A 22,150-nucleotide genomic window follows, 5' to 3' on the forward strand; every position below is an offset into this window, starting at 1 on the left:
ATGGGCTTGCTTCGCAAGACGAAAACGTCTCGCGACTTTGTTTTCTTTGTCTAAAAACAAAGACATGTTTTGTTTATAAAGTTAATTTATTTTCCCTTCAATTTTTGAACTGCTCTTTACAGTATGTGTGACTTTAAAGAGCAGTTAATAAACTGTTGTTGTACCAAATTTGGCTTTGTTTGGACTTTTTTTGACCATAGGAACGCATTAATTGATTTTCAATGCATTCCTATGGGATTTCGTGCTTCGCAAGACGAAAAATTCGCTAGACGACAAAAATTGCGGAACGAATTAATTTCGTCTTGCGGGGCACCACTGTACCGATCTACTAAATTTATACAACAAAGTTTCCCCTTTTCCTTTCAAAAAGAAAAGAGAAGGTAATGTAATTACATTTTAAACTTTAGTAAATCAAATACAGAAGAAACAATATTTAACAAATGGTGTCTGTCTTTTTTAGTACCGAAAAGCCAGCTTAGAGCCAAAGCTTTTACTTCATACTCATCATGTCAAATTTTGATTATATGTTCTCCTGTAGGAACAAAGCTAATCCAAAAATGCAGCAACAAGGCCTTGCAGTTGGCATGTTCCTAATTTATTAGGTGCCTTACATCAAAGAAAACAACATAAACAACAAATTGAGTGAACAGTGAAGTAAATCTAATATTCAGATAAATCTTTTGTACATTTCATAGGCAGTACAATATTCTCCTGCAACAAAAGATAAATATGAATCACTGCTCTCTTTCAACCGGTAATGCAATATGTTCGTTATAACAAAAGAGTACAGTGTAATTAAAGTCCAACAGGAGCTGAATGGCCAAAAAAATAAGATTCAACTAAAATAGCATTGTTTTAAGTACCTTACTCATCAAACTAGTTTACTTTTTTGTTACATGACAGTTTTGGACATCTGAAACCTTAGACGCTCTTTCTAACAAAGGGTTGACTTTGTTAACTTTCCTTACCATAGACTTTGTTCTCTATTATCTCCCATATCTTTTTTTGCCTAAGCCAGTCAACAGTCACTTCCGTACACCAGCTTATATGCCAATCAGATAATCAGTAGAGAAACTCTTCCATATGTGGCTGATAGCAATTCAGCAAAATGAGTTAACAAGGAATCTCATCTTGCATCTTTAAAATGTTGTTTAATCTGACATGAAAGAGCCCCAAAACATTTTCAACTCTGGATATGGCAGCTGTATCTGCTACAGATACCCTAGCAAAGAAGTAGGAAATAATTCACATGTAAGACAAACACCATCCCTCCCCCAGAAGATACTGCACAGTATAAAGTAGCTCCCAGGTTTAAAAGCTCAAAGAGATTATAATCAAAATGATTAAAAAGTATTTTCGCCTTGTATTTGAATGCCCGTGGATATTTCTGAATGACACTGATAATTAAGCCTTCACCTCTGTGTATTTCAAAATACTGCATTTCATAAAATACTGATATTTTATGTAATCCAATAAGTGTGGGTTTTTTTATATCTCACTGGGCCAGTGCAAAGACTGCAATCACTTTAGGGTGACTAGGATATTGGGAGGAGGTTGTGAAACACTTTCTTCTCTAAAGCCTTCCCTGCTCTCATACTAATTCTCCAACAGGCCTTAACCATGGCCATGTTACGTGTCACCAACACTAATCACAGCTAATCCTAGCAACTTTCTGTAAGAGATGGAAGGGGAGAGAGACCGCACAATACCATGAACAGCTTTACACTGGGACCAGCTCAATGTGAAAAATCCCCAAACGAATTACGTACTTCCTTTAAATTAAAAGAAAAAGAAAAAGAAAGCTCTATAAATCTTCACTGTATGGTGTGTTCATACAGATGGGATTCAAATGGAGGTTCAAAATGTTGTAACTTACTTGTGGAGCTCCATTGAAAGCTGTTTAAGATTTGTCCCCTTATAAAAGAGCAAAATATGGCCCCATGATAGGAAATGTAAATAAGACAGCTTCATCCTGCTACAAATGGAAGCTTGAGGTAAAATGAGATTTCAGGTTGCATTACAAAAACTTTCACTAACAATAAACATTAGCCACAAAAGTAATTGAAACCAATTATCCTTTATTGGCTGTGTGGGTGTGTATAAACAGAGATGAGCACAATTTTCAGTTCAGTATTGTAAGGTTTGCTTTCTTAGAATTAGATTCTGAGTCTGAAAGAGTCTTCCATTGAAAAAAACAACAATGTAAGACTTTTTAGAGATAATCATTTGTTCCCTGTTCTTTAATTAGGGCTGACATATCAAAATTGGCAGACGCTGACAATTTGATTCAACCTTGTCTAAAGATAACCAGACTAAACTTTCATTGGTGACCCAGAGGCTGTAGCTCAGACCACAACTCAACACCTGTTTCACCTGAAATGCTTTTAATTTTCTGTCAGTCTGTGCTTCAGTAATAACAACAGGTGCCATCCTGACCATTTTTTTTATTTCAGCCATCTCATCCACATCAGACTTTTCCTTTCCATAATGAGGCATATCAAGGTCAAAGTGCTTAGCAACTGTAACCACACAGCCGTTGGCAACCTTATCTATACCCATAATCTTTCCCCCCCACCTGGTCTCCTACTAAAAGCTCTCAAACAGTTTACATCTGTTGGGACACAACAAGGTTCCCTTTGTATTTTAAAAGTGATGCTAACAAAGATTTGGTGCAATAATAAAATTAAAAAAACACAATGCAATCCTCTTCCCCAAACTCATTAAATTTTACTAGATAGAGAAGGAAAACGTTTATCTATTTTTTCGTTTAAAATCCAAAACCCTCACAATGGACATAGAAGTTCCAGTACTGATCCATTATATGGCCTGGCATAAATTCTTCATCCTTTATTAGAACTCTGCTGTTGAACTGTAGAAATCTCCTGGATGGTGTTGAGGAATCAAGGTGGTGAGGAACCTCTGTTAGAAAGATGAAATGCACTAAATTAAAATATCTGGCATGAAGTATAAGGAATGCTTTAAACCCCCAATTTCTTAAGTGGTGAGATATTTAAGACAACCAGTGCTAGCTCGCAACATTTTGACGGGGGGGGGGGGGACTGCAATTTTTTTCTTTGCCGTTTTCATGACAATAGGACTTGTACAGCACTTATTTAGGAAAGTGTGTCATGGCACATGTGCAGAGTGATATTTTCCTCCTCCTCTCTTAAAAAAATCAATTATTTTCTGCACATTTAAGGACAGTGAAAGAGCTTCCACGTAAGAGAATCCAAGTATGATTTACAGATCAGATTGACTCCATACCTCTTTATTTAGCAATAAAGCCATACCATGACATAATCGTTGAATTCATGTATTGTTTACACCTGCACATCCATCGACAAAAAACCAAATGCACAAAATATTGTAAACTGTAAGGAAAACTTTTTTTTACATTTGCATTTTGTTTTCCTGCCCCCCAAAATTAATTTAACTATTCATTCTCCAAAACACCTTTTCCTCTAAATTAAAAGGACAAAGTATTCAAACCAAGATACCAAAAAAACCGATTTGTTTCATTTGAGTCGTGGCACATCAGAACATAGCAGAACATATCTGCAATCCAGGATTCAGTCCTGAAAATGTGAAGTACCGTATTTTTCGCACCATAGGGCGCACCGGACCATAGGGCGCACCCAGTTTTTAGGGGGGGAAATCAAGGAAAAAATATTTTCCCCCCCCAGCCCCAAAGAGCAGCGTACCAGCTGCACACAACCTCTCCCTGCCAGAGGGGTTGCGCGCAGCTATGGAAGAAGGCAAGGCAGCGAGTGGGATGGATCCCGCTCGCTGTTTTGGCTTCCCCTTTAGCCCCGCGCAGCCTCTCCTTGCCGGGAGAAGCTGCGTGGGGCTAAAGAAGCCATAGCCCTGTGCAGCCTCTCCTTGCCGGAGGGGTTGCGCGCGGCTATGGCACAAGCCTGCATTCGCTCTATAGGACGCACACACATTTCCCCTCAATTTTCGGAGAGGAAAAACTGCGTCCAATAGAGCAAAAAATACGGTAATTGGAGGCTCCCAGCCTGCATGTGTGCACATATGTGTGGGTGGGTGTGCCAAACTGGGTCTTTGATCCAGGTGAAACAAAACCTAGTTTCACCTCTGCTTTCTGTGGCAGTACTCAGTGGCATGGAGTTCTGGCACCTCTTTTTTTGCTGCCCATGGCAGCCATTTTGTGTGGGCACCCATGACACTTTTATCAATTTAAGTACTGGCACCTCATTTTTTTAACCAAAGAAGCACTGCGTACCATTATGCATTATTTATTACTCTACATTGTTATCAGTGCTTTTCCTCTAGAAAAAAGGGTGCTGGTACTCACCATGAAGTTGTTACAGTGAGTGCTGCACTTTTAACCAGTGCCTTTCTTCTGGAGGGGGGGAAGTACTGTGTACCCTTGAGTACCCCCAGAAAAAAGCAGCAACTATTATTCTTGTATGGATATTATGTTATGTTTTCATATATATATAATTTATTTTTGTATGTTCTATGTTGGAAATCTCCCTGTGGTCTTTTGATGAACGGTGGTATATACATTTTAAAAAACAAATAAATAAATAACAAATAATATAAGCAGTCACCTAGTGAACAGGAATACAAATCTACACTGAAGTACCAACACAACTGAAGTCGAGTCATATAGCAAATTTTAAAGAGGTTTTTCTTATGAGTTTAGGGTGGGGGGAAGTAGGCTGTGTGCACTGTGCAGAGACCCTTCTAATCCCTGGATCCAGCAAATGTTAAAATATAAGTCAGTTTAGTTTCCTGTTGAGGTGATTGCCTAGTAGTTAGAAAAAGACAAAGGTGAGAGCTGAGAGTTTGCAGTGATGTAATTTAGAAGTAAAGCAGCAAGCTGGAGAGAAAATCAGGGCAACGCTTGAGAGCAATGTTTGAGTTATGTTTGAATCCAAGGCTGCAGCTATGGGAGAAATTAGACTCTTTTGGGGTGTTGATGCTGTGAATCCCTCCGTCGCATGCTCAGGTTGTATATACAGTATGTGTAAATAAACCATATATCATGAAGACTTTGCTGTCTCCATTGTGCCTCATTTCCAAACAGAAATACAAACCCCGGATAAGTGCCTGAAACCCCTGGAATCCTCCACCACTCAGGGATTTGGATGGCACGCAACACTTAAAAAATAAACAATAAACACACATTCATCCACCACAATGGTTACAAGTTTTCTAAGACCTCTCTCTTCTAAGTAAAGAAATAGGATTGTCTGGATCTGTTTCCACACTTCTTACAAAACAGCATCTTCTCTGGGAAAACTGAAACATACAGTTGCCCTTCTCATATTATGTTTGCACACTTCAGTTTACATGTGTGTGAGCACCTCTAGCTACAAAAAGCAACGTGGTAGGTTACCCTTAGGGAAGCTGCTCATGAGGAGGCCTAAAACTCTGCTCAGACAGATGTTTTAAAATACAATAATGCCCTGAAGAAGATTCTCAGTTAAAACAAATATTGTATGTCACTATACAGATGCTCTCCCCATTTTAAGAACTAAATCCTGATTAAGTCTTTCAGTATCAAAAGCATTTAACACTCCACCAATAAATGCATATCCTTAGTATGGGTTATTTAAAGAGCAATAAGCTTTATTTTGGAAGATTCACTGCAGATGTGTAGTATATGTTCAGTATCTCTAAGAGGATGCAGGTTGCAACCATATGTTTAGATAATTAAATGTTCTATTTTGGCTTTGCTGTTCATTCCCAATCCAATATGTATGTGGATTCATAAGATATACAACATCCTACATATATTTGTTATATTATACAGCAAATCAGATAAATGAAGAAGGCAGGGCTTTGTAAAGTGTCTTTCACAGTTAGACTACACTGAATTAGGAAAAACCATAGAATATTTAAAGACAACCATTGTCTAATAGCACAGGCTCTGAAGCAGTAAACAGAAAATGCACGCTTTGCAGAAAGAAAAAGGGTACAATTCAACAGCAAACTAATCTTATTTTTTGTGCCAAGACCAAGAGTTTGCAATAGTCCTACCTCCAAAATTCTACTTGTGACAAACTTGTGACAAAACAGGATTGCATGTGGTCTTATTTCACTTACTTGTTTCACTGACTGCTGTCATTATTTCCTCAGCTTCTGTTTCAGGGGACAGAGAGATTTCCATTTCTTCCTGAGGAAAGGGTGCAGTTTCCTGCCTTATATTATCTGCATTCTGAGAGGAAGCAGCCTTATGACTAAAACAGCAGTACTCAGCACCTCGGCTGTGTTTGCATCTTGTAGAGTTTCTCCCTGGTTGAAAAAGATCAAAATTATCTGCGTAACATGCCAGTCAAGGGAAGTCTTGAACCAGAGCCTCCAATACATTCAATCGTTCCTATGCCACCAGCGTTCTAGTTCCTCAGGGAAGGGCCAGGTTCTGTGAGTCAAGGGTGTCCTTTAGGTGACAGTGCTAGTCTGGATGCTATCAGCTGATCGTACAGCCTGGTCAGCTGACCTCAAAAGCTAATGGAAACATACCAGACCCTATAAACCTTTTCTGCCAAGCCAAGCCAACTCCTCAGTCTGAGCAACTTGTTGCTTTATTATGGATATACTTCTGTTCCCTGACTGATCCTCTATTTTGGTTATCTTTGGCATTCATTAACCATTTAATCATATCCTCTGGGCAAGATGTGACCTTCATCCTGTCCACAATCACATCTTCCTGCCTCTGGTCCTTGGTTCTTGTTTGTCTCATCTGTTATCAAGCTCCCAGCCCTTCACATCTACCACAGGCTCAACACCTGCTTATGTTGGACTTGTGTTCGGCCTATTAAAAAACTTAGGGTCAGGCCTGACAATTTGTTCCTAACTGGTGCATTAGGCAAGGGGTGTCTTTGTTCTTGTGTATGTCAAGAAGTCATGGGGAATATGCAAGCCAAGAGAAATATATCTGTCCAATAATACAATCTTTCCTCCCAGAAATTGCTGGGTGTGAGGTTCACTCCATATGGCAGAAATCCCCTCACTATTTTTGACATTTCTAGAAAATAGAGTAGCACCATTTATTCATTTTGCTTATCAATACTGGGATCATATATCACCTGGACATCATTTTAAAAGATTTCTATCATATTATTGTTTAAAAATAGAAGTTATAACTTGGAGTTCATAAATAGTTACTAATTTGTATCAGAATATTCCCTTACCCAATACTGATACCTCTAAGCACAAGTTGGTAATAGATATTTTAATATGCAATAGTGTCTTCCTTGTATGTACATGAACAGTTTTGACTGAAGCCAATATTTCTTATTCCCAAAAACATCTAGAGGACAGTACTTCTGCTGTATCCTTCAGCCACACAAACACTGGATTAAATTCACAAAATTTCCAGCAAAGACAAGTTTAATTAAGCCATTAACTCTTAGCAGTTATGGGTTCTCCAACCCATATAGGTTAACTCACTAGCTTCGCTCAGGAGAGAATCACAGCAAACCATAACATTTCCAACAGAGAAAACTTGTCTTGTTAGCATTTCTGAGGCACATGCATGGCTCTACTTAAAAATGCTATTATGTCCATAATTTAGATAGAAAAAGATAGAAAAAGTGTGCAGTAGAAGTCTGAGGATTTATAAACCCTGTCCTTTTGGGGGGCATTTTCATCTAAATGGAATTCACATTTTAGTCAGCACATACCAAATAGCTTATTTTGTTGCACTGTTAACTCTGGTTCCTTAGAAACATGAACTTCAGCAATAATTTTTGATAACAGAGTTCCACAGTATGTGACCTGTATAAAGGCAAATATACGTCACTGAAGATGTTATTTACTTCATTTTAAAAAATGCATCAAGAAATATTGAGCCCGTGTCAAAGTAATATATCTACTTTATACAATTCCTGCAAGTCGAGTATGGAAAAACAAAAAGCCAAAGTCAAATGCAGAAGACTACACAGGACTATAATGCTTTGCGGCTTTCCCTTCTTTTTCTTGCTTATTTTTTAAAAATACACTTTTTGGTAGATGACAGTTTTCCTTAAAAATAATAATGAATGAATTGTACAGAATGTGATAATGATGATGTCAGGGGTTCAGGAGCAGAGGCGAGGGCAAGGGAGGAAACAGAGAGCGAGGGGGAGGAGTCAGAAGAAAAGATGAGTGATGACGACGACCCGAGATCTCCGAGTCTTTCCAGTGAATCAGAAGATTCACAGAAAGGAGCGCCAGTGGCAAGAGCAAGGGGGGAGCCTAGGGGGACACCCCAGGAAGAAGGGTCCAGAGGGGGTTCAGAGGGCAGCAGTTGGAAATCGGGGCCAGCGTCCCCAACAGAGCGCAGTGGAGAGGAAGGGCGCCAGGTATCGAGCTCTGGCAGCTCGCAGCAGGGGGGAGGGCATGAGTCAGGAGTGGCCACACCTCCATCGGGGAGCGAAGAAACGGTCAAGCGGAAAGTGGAAGGTTGGGCGCGCGCGCCAAGTTCAAATGCAAAGGAAGGCAGCGCAGTAAGCAGCCCGGAAAGGGAGCCAGGTCCTAAAGCCCGACGCAAGGAGACAGAAGGGTCCGGGGGGTCAGCGTCAGAAGAGTCCAGGAAGGAAGAGACCACGGGGGGCAGAGGGACCCAGAGAAGAACGGTCAGGAGGAAAAGGTGGAGTAAGGCTAGGGTATTAAGTTGGTGTACAGGGGGCGGAGACTCAGACGGAGCTTCGCCGGTCTAGCTTATAAGACGTAGAGCTGCACGCGGCAGCTTGAGAATGGAAACTGTAACTCAATAAAGACTTTTATAAAGTGAACGCTGGCTAGCGTGATCCTGTGTGAGCTAGGATCTGGGAGCAGCTCTGACAGATGATAATAATAAACAACCAGTTGCTGTGCTTATTAGGCCTGGCCCACCTGAGCAGATCCTGCTTCTTCTAATAAAGAGTTAACTTCATTTACACTATGTGATTTATTGCTGACTCGCTCCTGACATTGCCTGCCTGCCTGTGCTCAGACAAACTACCACTACACTGCTCACTTTCATGCAACAAACTTCACACTAACATTAAATTTTCTGTCACCTATTAAAAAAACAACAATGAGCCTACCTTGTTGTATACGTATTTCCAGCTTACAGAAATGTCACTTCCTAGTAGTGCTTTAATCCATTGAACTAGATTTTGGTAAACTGTGTTGTTGCCAGCTTTGACTTTACCATTTCCCAAAAGGCTGGCTTTATGTTTGGAATCCTAAATTAAAAACAAAAACAAAAACAAGGAACACAAAACAATTAAGAATTATAATCCCCTACACTTTGAACCACTAGCACCTCTTAGACTATGCAATTGTCTGGGCTGAAGATCACCATGATGTGCTCCAACTATTTTGTCAGTAGTAGCTGCCTGCTAATTCTATCATACCAGCCTCGCAATTTCCCCCTCGTCCACTTGCTTGCTGTAATAAGCAGAAATTGTCCCCAGCTAAGCAGCTGACTGGAAAAACTGCAGTTTGCTGTACATCTGCTGCCACCAGAGTGCTGCAAGGGAAGGCCAGAGGATAGAGAAAATACAGGCACTACAGCACTGCATTTCTTTGCAAGCAATGCATGTTGGGACTCATGGAACTTTGAAGTGTCAGGCATAGCCCTATTGGCTTTAGCCCAAACGTAGCAGAGTTTTCCTGCACAGCGAGGAAGCTAGTTGCGGCAGTAATGACTAGTCAGCTAGACTCAGAATAACTATTTACAGGATTTATTAAAAGGAAAAATAAAACCAGCAGAGTTTCTGCATACAAATAAAAGCAAAATAAATCCTCTCTTTCTCTCTCTCAAAACCATACACAGCACTTCTAACTCCTAACACACCTCACACCAAACTGAGCTAACAATCCCTTGATAACAGAGTTGAGTGCTGGTCGTTAACCAATCAGAGTAAGTAGTTTCTAGGTCAAGCAGACCTGGGCTTTCTGCCAAGAGTAAATTGACACCAGCTTGAGTTAATTGTGCTAAGCTAGAATCTGCAAGTTTCCCACGAGAACCAATTAACAGAAACTGAACAGGGACGTAGTTGCATCTGTGCCCCCACACCCTCTTCTGACACTAAGCTAGGACACGGCACAATCAAATGGCATAGGCCAGCCTTTACTTGTGTTCCTGCTTATTTTTGATAATACAGGGCAAAAGAGCACTCTTAGCACCCAGCTGAATCAGGGTGGAGGGGAAGAGAAGCCAGAAAATAAGCTCTGAATATTTATTTTTAATGCTAGAATTTGAACCAGGTCCTGATCATATTATAACATATATGTTGCCTGAACAATGCAGTAATGGAGCAGGCAAAATCATTACAACGTTATTTAGGCATAATTTCCTCCTGACCTCACAATTCACCCCCCAACCATATTTGTATACCTGCAATGTCAGGTAACACTTCCTATATGAAAGCTTATGCCATAATAAATTTGTTAGCTTTAATGTGCCACAGGATTATTTGTTGCTTCTAATGATCAATTAGCTTTTGGTAAGATTGCGGTTTTTTAATACATTTAGCATTGATATTTACATTGCTTTGCAACTGAACAATCTACCTGTACTGTGAATTCTAGAACATCATCTCCGGACTTAATCTTTCCCAGTTTGAGCAGATCCAATAGCTGATTTTTCTTCCATCTGCTTGCTTTGAAGTGTAATTGTTTTTCAGAATTCTGACTGTTAGAACATTGAGAAGAACTTGGGCTGATTCTGCTTTGTGATAGCGAATGAGAAAATATCCCTGCAGGCTCTAAATTAGCATTAAGCGAGTGTCTATTTTTTGGGATGTTTTTCTGATGAGTAGCGAGATAGCTGTGTGTAGATTCTAATTCTGGTTGCATCTGCAAATTCTCACTTACATTTGAGTATTGCTGTGAAGACACATTAGAGAAAACATGTTGACTTTCAGTGGTTTGCTGAATAATAATAATATTATTATTGACAACAGTACTTTTAGCAGATGAACTATTTAGTGTACACTAAATTCTTGGGAATTTGCTTCTCTGTAGCGCCACTGATGTATGATCAATATATTCTATGTGTGTCTGTTGAATAAGGCAAACTACATGTTCTGAAGGCAATGTTGGCTGATCTATAGTATGGTTTATAGTATGATCTAACATACTTCAAATGTGTTACCTTTGTTAACTCCTCAGTGTTATATTCCTTGGGTTTCTTTTCAGGCGCTGTTTTTTTGGGACCAACTTCTTTTTGCTTTTTCTCTTTTCCATTCCCTCCTGACATATTCAGAGACCTGTTTGGATACTGGCTGGATTCTTGATCTAAATAAATACTGTCTGCGACCCAACTGTTTTCAAGGCCTATAGCTATATCAGAGGAGGGTGCTCTTCTTCCAGATGGATCATCTTCTGTGTTATTGCGTTCACAAGAGCCATGCGTGCTTGGGACACATTTTGCTGAATGTGAAGCCTCCTTTTTTGCACTCTTATAATTTTGTATTTTCTGGCCTAGTTCTTTCTGCTTCTGTGCCATGAGCAAAAGACTCTTTTGTCTGGAAACAAGCTTTGCTATCTGTTCCCTTAGGGCTCCCTGTTTAAAAGATTCTGCAGAAGCTCTGAAATCAAATTTAAAAACAATTGAACAGTCAATTGAACTTCCATGAAAAATACATATTGTTTAAAATGAACCACCCATTCCATTCAAGAATATGGCTTGCCTCTAAGCATAATGATCAGATCCATCTATTTCCATTCCAGATTAGTCTCATATGTGTTCATTCGTAAGTCCATCACATCTCTTTCTGCATTAATATGTAGATTTTTTAAAAATGCAGATTTTTTTTAAAAAAAGAATCTGCATTAAAATGTGTATTCCAAAACATACTTTCTCACAAATATATATGGCAAAATGTATTCTTTTCTAAAGTATACACATTTTGCATGCTTCTCCGTTTTGTTTTTAAATTGCACCACAATATTCAGAGATGTGCAAAATTAAAAAGAGTAACAGAGTTCAGATTCATGTATTAATCCAGGAGGTGGATCAGGTCAGTTTGTATCAAAATCTGCAAAGAACAAATTTCTCAAGCTTCCCTAATAATGAATCACAAAAATAATGAATAACAAAAGCTTTTTTAAACCACCCTAAATGAAGGTAGCAAACATTTTTTAAAAGGCAGAATCCTATTTTGAAATACTTTAGTCATATTGATTTTTATTTAAAACAATACAAATAAATAAAAGCATAATTCTCACAACAGCTAAAAACAGATGCCAAAGCAGCACAAGATCTGTACTACTTTTTGTAGAACCAGGATTGATTTAACTTAATGGGAAGTATACAAGGTTTAAAACTAATGAAGGGTCTGAGAATGTTGGTAGTAGCTGTGATGGGATGATTAGCTGCTTGTGCGTAAAATCGTGGTCCCTCAGAGTTTGTGCAACTCCACAAACCTCTGTGTGTGACAGAGCTCCTCAGACATGTCTGCCCTAGTCACTTGCAGATTCCGACAGTGGTTGTTTTCGGAAGCGCTTCCAGCATAGGATCTCCTTAACGGAAACACGTCTTCTGGACTCATGACGTGACAGCTTCCGCCGAGGAAAGGGTCTCCCTATGGGAGCTTCTGACACCTCCCCACTGTTCTCGCTGGACGTGTCCCGGACCCCTCCCTCTTGCTCGCTTTCCCTCAGAGATCCTTCCCCTTCCCTGCTAGTTCCTGCTTTAGCTGCTGCGTCTCTCTCCGCATTCATGAGACCTTCCTCCAGAGACCCATCTCTCCCCCTGCTGGTCCCTGCTTTCACTGCTGAGTCCCTCCCAGCCTCCAGGAGCCCTCTCCCCACCTGTTCCTCCGATGGCAGTTCCCTGACAGTAGCATACTATAATTTTGCTTGATTTCAAAGTAAAAAATAATAATTCCATGCTCTATTTTGAAAAAAAGAAAAGAAAAGAAAAACCTACAGTTTTTCTTCTGCCTACCTGTATTTCTTAGCAAGATCATCCCTTTCTGATTTCTGTTTGGCAAGTACAGCATTCAAAATGTTCTGTATCTGAGATAGATCTTGGATATATAGATCTGTTCAACATTTACAGATTTAATAAGTTAATAAACTAAACTGACATGCCTCCTTTTGATAATTTGTAACAGAGGCAATAAAAATGTGGCAGTTAAAACGATGTGACAGAGAAATCAGCTAGTATTGTCTACTCTTGAGCTTTTTAAAGCAAATTTCATTCTACAAATTGCTTTACAACGCTATACAATTTTGTATGCAATACAAAATCCATGCCAATATCACAGAGAATATTAATTTATTTCTATTCTGTCCTTACACCCAAAGGAGCTGAGGACAGTAACCAAATAAACTAGCAAAATCAAACAATTAATTTTTTTTTTTTTAACAATCCAATACAGTCGTACCTTGGATCCCAAATGCCTTGGTACTCGGATGTTTTGTGAACGTTCTTTGGAACCCGAACGTCCGATGGGGCTTCCACGGCTTCTGATTGGCTGCAGGAGCTTCCTGCAGCCAATCAGAAGCCGCACTTTGGTTTCTGAATGTTTTAAAAGTCAAACAGACTTCCAGAATGGATTCCGTTCGACTTCCAAGGTACGACTGTACCTTCACAATTAAGCATTTCAAGGCTGGCAGGAACAACATCCTTCAGTAGCTTTCAGTCATTAAACATCTGAGTGAACAGGAATATTTTTAAATACCTCCTAAATATTAAAATGAGGAAGGTAGATGGACCTCAATGAGGCAGGAACTGCCACCCTGTGCCAATGAGGCACCTCTTCTTAAGGAAAGCTGTCTTTAGGGACCATGCCCTTTGCTTCCTGTATCTCCATTAGAGTTATACACTGGATCCTGAACTGAATTGGGACAATTCAGGGCAACACAGGATTGGGATGGATCATATTGAGGCAGCTCCCAATTGCTCCAGTTCGAGTCCCAAGCTTCAGACATTTGCTCCTGTTCAATGTAGTAGGTTCACCCGTTTTTACAATGGGAGTCTTTCCAGCATCTATGAACATGAATCCAAGACGCAACTTTGGAGTTACAAAAAAATTGTTACTCCAACATAACAATGAAACACACATTTAGCCAATCTTTCATGAGTTATACAATTTATCCACACCTGCATCTCTTTGGCTTCTTAATTCAAAGAGCAAAAGTCTATCTTGTTTCTCTTCTATATTCTGCAATACTTCGTTGATGGACTCGTGCTGTCAAATGCAAATCATTGTTCGCTTTATTAAAGACAGGCAGTCTGGAACTGAACTAAAACATGAGAACTTGGAAAGCGGCCAGGTATTTTACCTGAGCCAGCTGTGCTAATGGATAGGTACACACAACTTACAAAGAGAGAAAGGTGTACAGTGATTTACTGTTATGAAGGTTTGTGCTGCTACTGTCTGTAAAACATGTGGTCTGATCCAAAGAACCATCAGCAAAAAGCAAGCACCAGGGGAAGAGTTCATGACGTGCAATGATACACAGATTCTATAATACTTATGCTGGCAAAAACAACACAACTACAAGTGGAAGAGTAGTTTTGGAATAATTTCCACTTTTTGTGTGTAACACAGTAACATGAGGTGCAGAATATCCTTTGTGTAAGTGAAATACACCTTGTGCGTGCAGAAAGGCATTTTTTAAACCAGCTTTGCCTGGAACTCTTATAAGAAGCTGCTGCCTAGGAAGTCCTGATGCAGAGGAAAAGACTGTGCTTGGAACAGTCAGGAGCGAGTTGTTCTGCATCTCCTTGACTGGGTAATGGCTGCCAAAGGGGAAAGAAGGGGTCAGGTTATTCCCGCTCTCTTTTGGCATGGGCAGGGGTTGCTTTCATGGAGTGGGAGATTTCTTTAGGTTTTATTTCCTTTCTTTTAAATATGTTATTGAAATATTACTATTTAAATCTTGTGTAAGTTGTATCTTATTGTATTGTTTGGATTTTGTGTTTATAAGTTTTATGAGCTGCCTTTGGGGCCTTTTTGGCCAAAAGGTGAACAGAAACTCCACACCACATAACACAAACATACAGTGGTGCCTCGCAAGACGAAATTAATTCGTTCCGCAAGTTTTTTCTTCTTGCGAGTTTTTCATCTTGCGAAGCACGGTTTCCCATAGGAATGCATTGAAAATCAATCAATGCGTTCCTATGGAGACCGTCCGGGGACAGAGGGGAAGCACCGCGCGCCTTCCCCTCTGTCCCCGGGCCTGTTTAAAGCAAGGGGCAGCGGGGAGAAGATTGCTTCTCCCCGTTGCCTGCCCCGCAATCTCCGGGGACAGAGGGGAAGGTGCGTGCGCCTTCCCCTCTGTCCCCTCTTTTGAAGCAAGGGGCGGAGGGGAGAAGATCGCTTTTCCCTGTTGCCGCCCCTTGGTTCAAAAGGGGTCCGATGGGGCGGAGGGGAGAAGATCGCTTCTCCCCGTTGCCGCCCCTTGGTTCAAAAGGGGTCCGGGGACAGAGGGGAAGGCGCGCACGCCTTCCCCTCTGTCCCCTCTTTTGAAGCAAGGGGCGGAGGGGAGAAGATCGCTTCTCCCCGTTGCCGCCCCTTGCTTCAAAAGAGGTCCAGGGACAGCGGGGAGCTTCGTTTTGCGAAGCAAGCCCATAGGGAAATGCGTCTTGCGAAGCGGCTAAGAAAATGAAAAACTCCTTCGTCTAGCGAGTTTTTCATCTTCCGAGGCGTTCGTCTTGCGGGGCACCACTGTAATTCACGATTCAGCAACTTCATACATGCCACATTTGATGCTAACGCATGGAAACAAAACTGCTCAACTATCTATACTCACTGTGTCACAGCTCTGTTTAGCTGAATTGAGCTGTGAAACCATGTTATCCTCTTCACAGCCACTGCAACTACTACGGATTTTTCTAGACCTAGAAGTGTGCAACTCCTTTTCACCTAAATCAAGAAATAATGATTATAGTTTCAAAATAAGTTATGAATGTACCAAATCAACATAGTATCAGCTTGAGTACGCATATATTAAGTACGGGGGGGGGGGGGGAATCTGGTTGTGCACATGCACACGTGCGTATTTGCCATTTGATACCTTCTTCTGAAAATCAAATCCACTTAAGACACACTAAAATGGAGAATTAATTACAATAGGACCAGGGTGCTGGAAAACAAGTACGGTAACTTCAAGAAGCTTATCGTGCTATTGGATGCTTTTTAAAAGGATAAAGGAAGTTGCAGTTAATATGAAGGAAGGGACATACCAAGCACATCAGTCATCTGATGAGCCTCTTTGGTCTCAGTAGCACCATAAGATTTAAGGAGTTCTTTCATTTTGTCACAGGTGGCTTCATCCAGGGCATTGTTCCCACAGTTGTCCATCTCATTTGGGTTTGCACCATGAAGTAGTAGACACTGTGCTGCCTGCAACAGATTTCTTAATTATTCACTCCTATGGTCTAGTTACTATTTTTTTCATGTTCTTCTACTCTTACAATTGTCCAGAGACTGGCCAAATGTTAAGATCAGAAACAGACATTCAGCTTCCTTTTTCCGATTCATTTTAAAATTGTATTTATTTTATTTTACAAAATTTATATACCACTTCAGGGTAATAAAACCTCAAAACAGCTTACAAAAAAATAAATAAAACAATAACATTATAGTAAAAAAACCGTTTACAGCAAGAATATACGTTGTTGCATATATGTTGCTAACTGAAAAATGATGAGGGAATTATAATAATAATTAGAATTAGAATTAGAAGAATTGGAAAGAGGAAAGGATTTGTGATAGTCAATAAACTGGTACAAAGGGAGTAACTCCAAGAGATGCTGGGAAAATAAAAGAATCCAGAAGCAAAACCTAAGTTGGACTCTGTGTTTTGTCACTACCTACTCTATCAAAGGCTAAATGCAGAGACAGGCTTAGGGATGGATAAATCTGACAATTTCAGTTCTCCCATTTTCTCATTTTTTGAATACTATAGTCCACACTCCACACTCAGTTCTGCAGCAATTTATACTCCCCCCCAAAAAAAAAACTTCATGAAAACTAGTCAGCATGTTAGTGCATATTTCTCCTGATAAACACATTTAAGTGTAGTATTGGCTTATACATATTCCAATACTATGCAAGCAGTTTCCTCAAGATAAAAATTTATATGATGTGTTCACTAATATATGCAATTTATATATTGTTTTCACTAATACATGTATTTTAAACAGACTTTCCACTAATATAAGCGTTTATGTACACATTGTTTGGTTGGGCAACTGTGTCACAAAATTCAGAGAAGTGATGAATTTAAAATGATAATCATGTTTCAGTTTCTGTATCAGTTTGCAAATTAGATAGCTCACATTAAAATGCAAAAATACCAAGCAAACCTAATTTCTTCCCCATCCGTACCCAGGCCATAGACATCAAAAGCCCTTCAAACAAGGTGCTTTCTGTATCAGAGGCTGCTAATATTTTGGTGCCTGTGGGCATACTTGTAAACCAGAGAAACTGAAGTTAGGCACTACATACATACATTGCAACCAAGTGCATACCACAACCTTGTCTATGGACAACAACACAATGCTTCTGTCAAGGCGAGTTTCAATGAGGTGCAGGAGGCACAGTGGGCTCTAATGAAGGCCTCTGCAGGCACCTGTGAACCCTATAGTTGTCATGTTGGCAAACCCTTTATTAATTCAAATAGGCCCATCTTAATTAGGATTTGAAACACGCTTTCAAGCTGATAAACAGACGGTGGACGAGAGAGAGGCTGGTTAGCACTACATTACCTCAAAATGGTTGCCTGAAACAGCATCATGAATTGGAAAAATACCATCCAGGCTTTTACAATTCACATCAGCACCAGCTTTGAGCAGCTCTTCGATAATCTCAGTAAAGCCCTCATTGGAAGCTTCATGAATTGCTGTCCAGCCTAGTAAAACCAGAGTTAGATATGAGTCTGTACAGTGGCGTAGCGTGGGTTGTCAGCACCCGGGGCAAGGCAAGTAATTTGCGCCCCCTAACCCGTGGATTTGCGCCCCCTAACCCATGGATTTGCGCCCCCTAACCCTAACCCCCAGATGTTGCGCCCGGTGCGGCCGGCCCCCCCTGCACCCCCCACGCTACACCACTAAGTCTGTAAGATGCATGAGCTTTTACCTAATGTTGCTGTTGTTGTTATCAAGATACCATTCATCATTCAAGGATCACAGGGTGGTTTATGTATAAAAACACAAAAATACGTAGCATAATAACAAACTAAACAATGACCCTCACTCACAGTTTAATTTTTTAATTAGTCAAAAGCCTGGGTGAAGTGGGAAGTTTGAGCCTGGTGTCTAAAGATATTAGCACCCCACAAATGGGGAGCCACTGAAGAAAAGCCCACTTAATAATGTTGCCACATCTAATAATATGTAATAATTTTACTACATTGGCCTGGATCCAAATAACTGTACAGCTTGTTCCAGGTGCCCAAGAGGACTTTGAATTTGAAAGGAGTTTTGAAGGCAGATTATGATCTGTTGTTCATAGAAAGCAATTCAAAGTCCCACCCAAATTTCTTTTTTCCAACTATAATAGCGCTTTAGATCCAGGCCACTTTACATATTTGCACACCTATTCATCTACTAGACATCTGTTCGAATACAGTGTGCATGTGTCCATATGTATATATCAGTATGTATATATTTCTCCATGGAGCATCATATTAATCCTATAAAACCATGAAGAATCCTTATTTGGATGTTGCTGTTGGCAGTGAAGAAGAGAATTTGATAAGAGAGAGAGAGAGGGAGAGAGAGATGATTCTAGGGTCACAACATAGCAGAAAACATTTAAACTATAAATTAAGAATACCACACCTGCATTATCTTTCTGATTTACACATGCTCCAGATGCTATTAAAGATTTCACTAAAGACAAATCTCCTTTTTTAGCAGCCAAATGCAAACAAGTTTCTCCTTTGGCATTTGTTTTGTTTATTCTTGGTTTTATGGGACACAGCAGCTGATTAGAAGACGCTTGTTTCTCCTTTTCACTAGAATGTGAAGAGTCTAAAGACATATTTTGCACTCATTAATAATTACATAAGGTATTTTGAGGGGCACTGCTACACCAAATGCTAGATGCTGGCCAATACTTTTTAAAGGAATACCACTTGCCAAAACATGCTTTCAAAGACACTGGTGTAAAATATTCACACATCAGTGTCAACATTAACAACCTTTTGAACTTCAGCTGTGTAAACCTAAAACAATTATGTCTCCTAAAGTTTACATAACATTAGTCTGTCTTCTTCAGTCTTCTGTTATCAGATAGCATCTATGCATATATATATGTGTGTGTGTGTATTTATATATATATAATAACCATGAGTTCATATACAGTGGTACCTCGGGTTACATATGCTTCAGGTTACAGACTCCGCTAACCCAGAAATAGTACCTCGGGTTAAGAACTTTGCTTCAGGATGAGAACAGAAATCGTGCAGCATCGGCGCAGCAGCAGCAGGAGGCCCCATTAGCTAAAGTGGTGCTTCAGGTTAAGAACAGTTTCAGGTTAAGAACGGACCTCCAGAACGAATTAAGTACTTAACCTGAGGTACCACTGTAGCCTTATCATGTGTACCTTACAGATAAAAAAATTTGGGGAGAAAATGGAGAAGAGCAACGACTTAAAAGAGAATGAATCTAAGCAAGACACAAATGTAAATACTTCGTACCACAAATGTGGAGAGATAACTTTAGAAGACTTAACAGTATTTCAGAGTGATTTGTTTTATCCATTATAACTAATGATCCTTAGGAAGTTTAAGATAAAATGGAAACATCAAGAAGACTCCCACCCAACATACCTATGCTTATATGTAAAAGGTCAAGGAGATTCCACTTTCAAATATATGTGGGACATTCCATTAACTTAGAATCTTAAACTAGTGAAGGAAGAAAGGAAGGACTGTATGAGCTTTGAGTCAGGGCTGGCCCACCCCTGAGGCAAGCTGAGGCAGCCACCTCAGGCGGTGGAAGCCCAAGAGAAAGTGTCCCCATGGCTGCCCTGCCTTGGCAGGGACGTGGTGGCGGTGGCTTCCACCAAGATCTCATAAGATCTCATGCAGTCTGCAAGATTTTGTGAGAAGTTGCTGGAACCCACCACCATCATCTCCACTTCATGGGTGCCATTGCACGACCCAGGTAAATGAGGCTGTGGTGGGAGCTTCACCTTCCCATTTTGCCTCAGTGAAATGGGACATGCTGCCCTTGCTTTTAGTCCTCTCCCAGCTGCGCCTTTTGGAGGCCAAGGTATGTCTGAACAATCTCAAAGTGACAGGGGAAATCTGACTCAATTCAACCACAACATTCACTTCTGAAATTTTATTAACTGCTTACCTGAGGGGTGGTTAACCTCTTCTTATTTGGATATTGCTGAACTACAATTCCCATCAACCCCAATCAGTACAGCCAATGGGAAGTTGGGAGTTGTAGTTCAGCAACATTGAGACGGCCACAGGTTAACCGTACCTGTCTTACCTAATGAATGTGGGATTTCCTGCTCCTCAGTCAAATTAAACTGTAAAGGAGTTGCACTATTGCTAGAACACAAATGTTCGTTTTGGCAATCCTCAATGGATATAGATTCCATTCTTTTACTTTGGATAGTTTCTAATTCATTTGACTGTAAAGATACATCTGGAGTATTGTTTGAATTTTCTTTATCATTCTTCTCACTGTAACATTTTCCAAGGATCTGAGTTTGTAGTGATTTATCTGTTGAATAAAAAAGTGCAGCGTCTCCATGAAGAATGTTAATGAAAATACCATAAAGTATATTATTACAGACATGATTAGTATGAGCTGCCTGCTGCTCCTGAAATATTCACCAAACTTTTTAAGATTCCACAGAAAATTATTACAAAATGCTTCTATAAAGATCTATTAACATTTCTATTGCTTACTCTGAAACAAAATATAGTGTAGCAATAGCTTGTTTCGTGCATCACATTAAGCTGTAGTTAAAATAAACTATGGTTTAATGTGGCTGAGCAACATACTGGTGCCTACTGCTGGAATTGTGGATGCTTTACTCCTCCCCTGCTCCTGCTGGGAAACAAGGCATGCGCTGGCTTTTCATGCTACCCAAACCTGACCTCATGGCTTATTTCTCTCCAAACTATGAGAAGAAACTAAACCTTGTTCTTGGCTTACTGTTCATGCTTTGTTTTGGGGAAACAAACCACAAGCCTGAGTTCAAATGATGTGACAAATCAGACCATGGCTTGTTTCCAGAAAGCATGGAGGCACAGGTGTGAAGCACCTGCATGCTGTTTGTTCATGTTAAACCCGTTGATTTTAACAATGATTTAATGTGAGGTGCGAACCAGGGAAATGGTTCGCACCTCACATGTGCTAATTTAGAATGCCATAATTTTGACTAAGGTGCTCAGTATTAAGCCATTTGGAGCCAACTGTTTTCACATGCAGTGGTAACCCTAATGTAGTGTAGGTTACTAATTTAACTCATTGCAGAAAATCATAAAAAAATTACTACCATATCTTACTACAAGGAATCTTATGAAGATGATCTGTGAAATGGACAGGAATTAGCCTCACCATGCTCGCAAGACTAATTGCCTTTAGGTTTCACAGGGGAACTTTACACTTTCTTTGAAAGCCATTAAGTGCACCTATCAGCTATTTGGGGATGGTAACTGGGGTACCTTTTGCCCCACAATCCCTTCTCACCAGCCAACAGTGCAATTTCTGCATTTTAAAGACTCTTTAAATACTCTTTTTCACTGTTGAATCAGGGATATATTTTAATTTCCTTCTCAGAAACTACTGTAATTTATGAATTATTAAAATAAATAAATGAAATACAGTGGTGGCAAGACGAATGCCTCGTAAGAGGAAAAACTCGCTAGACAAAAGAGTTTTTCGTTTTTTGATGTGCTTCGCAAGACGAATTTCCCTATGGGCTTGCTTCGCAAGACGAAAACGTCTTGCAAGTTTGTTTCCTTTTTCGTACAACCGTTAATACCCAGGGTGCATTGCTTGAAGAGGTGCAGTTGCGACTTGACTTCGAGGAGCAACTCATAGCACGCGGTGTGGTAGCCTTTTTTGAGGTTTTTGAAGACTTTGCTGATTTTTGAAGCTTTTCCAAAACTTCTTTTGCAGCCATTTGGTAAGTTAAACTTTTAAAACTTTTTTGGGGGGTTTTGGATTTTGGGTTGGGGTGTTTGGAATTCAAGGACTTGGTGTTGGGGAGGGGTT

General features: G+C 40.0%; 1 protein-coding gene across 10 annotated transcripts in view; it reads right to left on the reverse strand.

Annotated features, from left to right (window-relative positions):
• Nucleotides 1–22,150, reverse strand: part of ANKRD31 (ankyrin repeat domain 31) — a 54,919-nt gene that overhangs the window by 430 nt on the left and 32,339 nt on the right. For 7 of the 10 annotated variants that reach the window (XM_083465151.1, XM_083465149.1, XM_083465156.1 and 4 more), the window contains 13 exons: nucleotides 20,411–20,647; nucleotides 18,746–18,937; nucleotides 17,672–17,814; nucleotides 16,145–16,304; nucleotides 15,712–15,824; nucleotides 14,057–14,144; nucleotides 12,896–12,992; nucleotides 11,099–11,534; nucleotides 10,516–10,830; nucleotides 9,042–9,182; nucleotides 7,656–7,749; nucleotides 6,076–6,264; nucleotides 330–2,919 (listed from right to left, as the gene is read on the reverse strand). In XM_083465151.1, coding sequence (XP_083321277.1) covers nucleotides 2,768–2,919; nucleotides 6,076–6,264; nucleotides 7,656–7,749; nucleotides 9,042–9,182; nucleotides 10,516–10,830; nucleotides 11,099–11,534; nucleotides 12,896–12,992; nucleotides 14,057–14,144; nucleotides 15,712–15,824; nucleotides 16,145–16,304; nucleotides 17,672–17,814; nucleotides 18,746–18,937; nucleotides 20,411–20,647 — 2,357 coding nt within the window. In that variant the 3' untranslated portion in view covers nucleotides 330–2,767. The remainder of the gene's footprint in view (nucleotides 1–329; nucleotides 2,920–6,075; nucleotides 6,265–7,655; nucleotides 7,750–9,041; nucleotides 9,183–10,515; nucleotides 10,831–11,098; nucleotides 11,535–12,895; nucleotides 12,993–14,056; nucleotides 14,145–15,711; nucleotides 15,825–16,144; nucleotides 16,305–17,671; nucleotides 17,815–18,745; nucleotides 18,938–20,410; nucleotides 20,648–22,150) is intronic. The other 3 variants (XM_083465154.1, XM_083465152.1, XM_083465155.1) reach the window with 3 other exon arrangements.

The sequence above is a fragment of the Podarcis liolepis genome (genome assembly GCF_965112155.1).
Source record: "Podarcis liolepis genome assembly, chromosome: 11".
In the NCBI taxonomy this organism is placed as follows: Eukaryota; Metazoa; Chordata; class Lepidosauria; order Squamata; family Lacertidae; genus Podarcis; species Podarcis liolepis.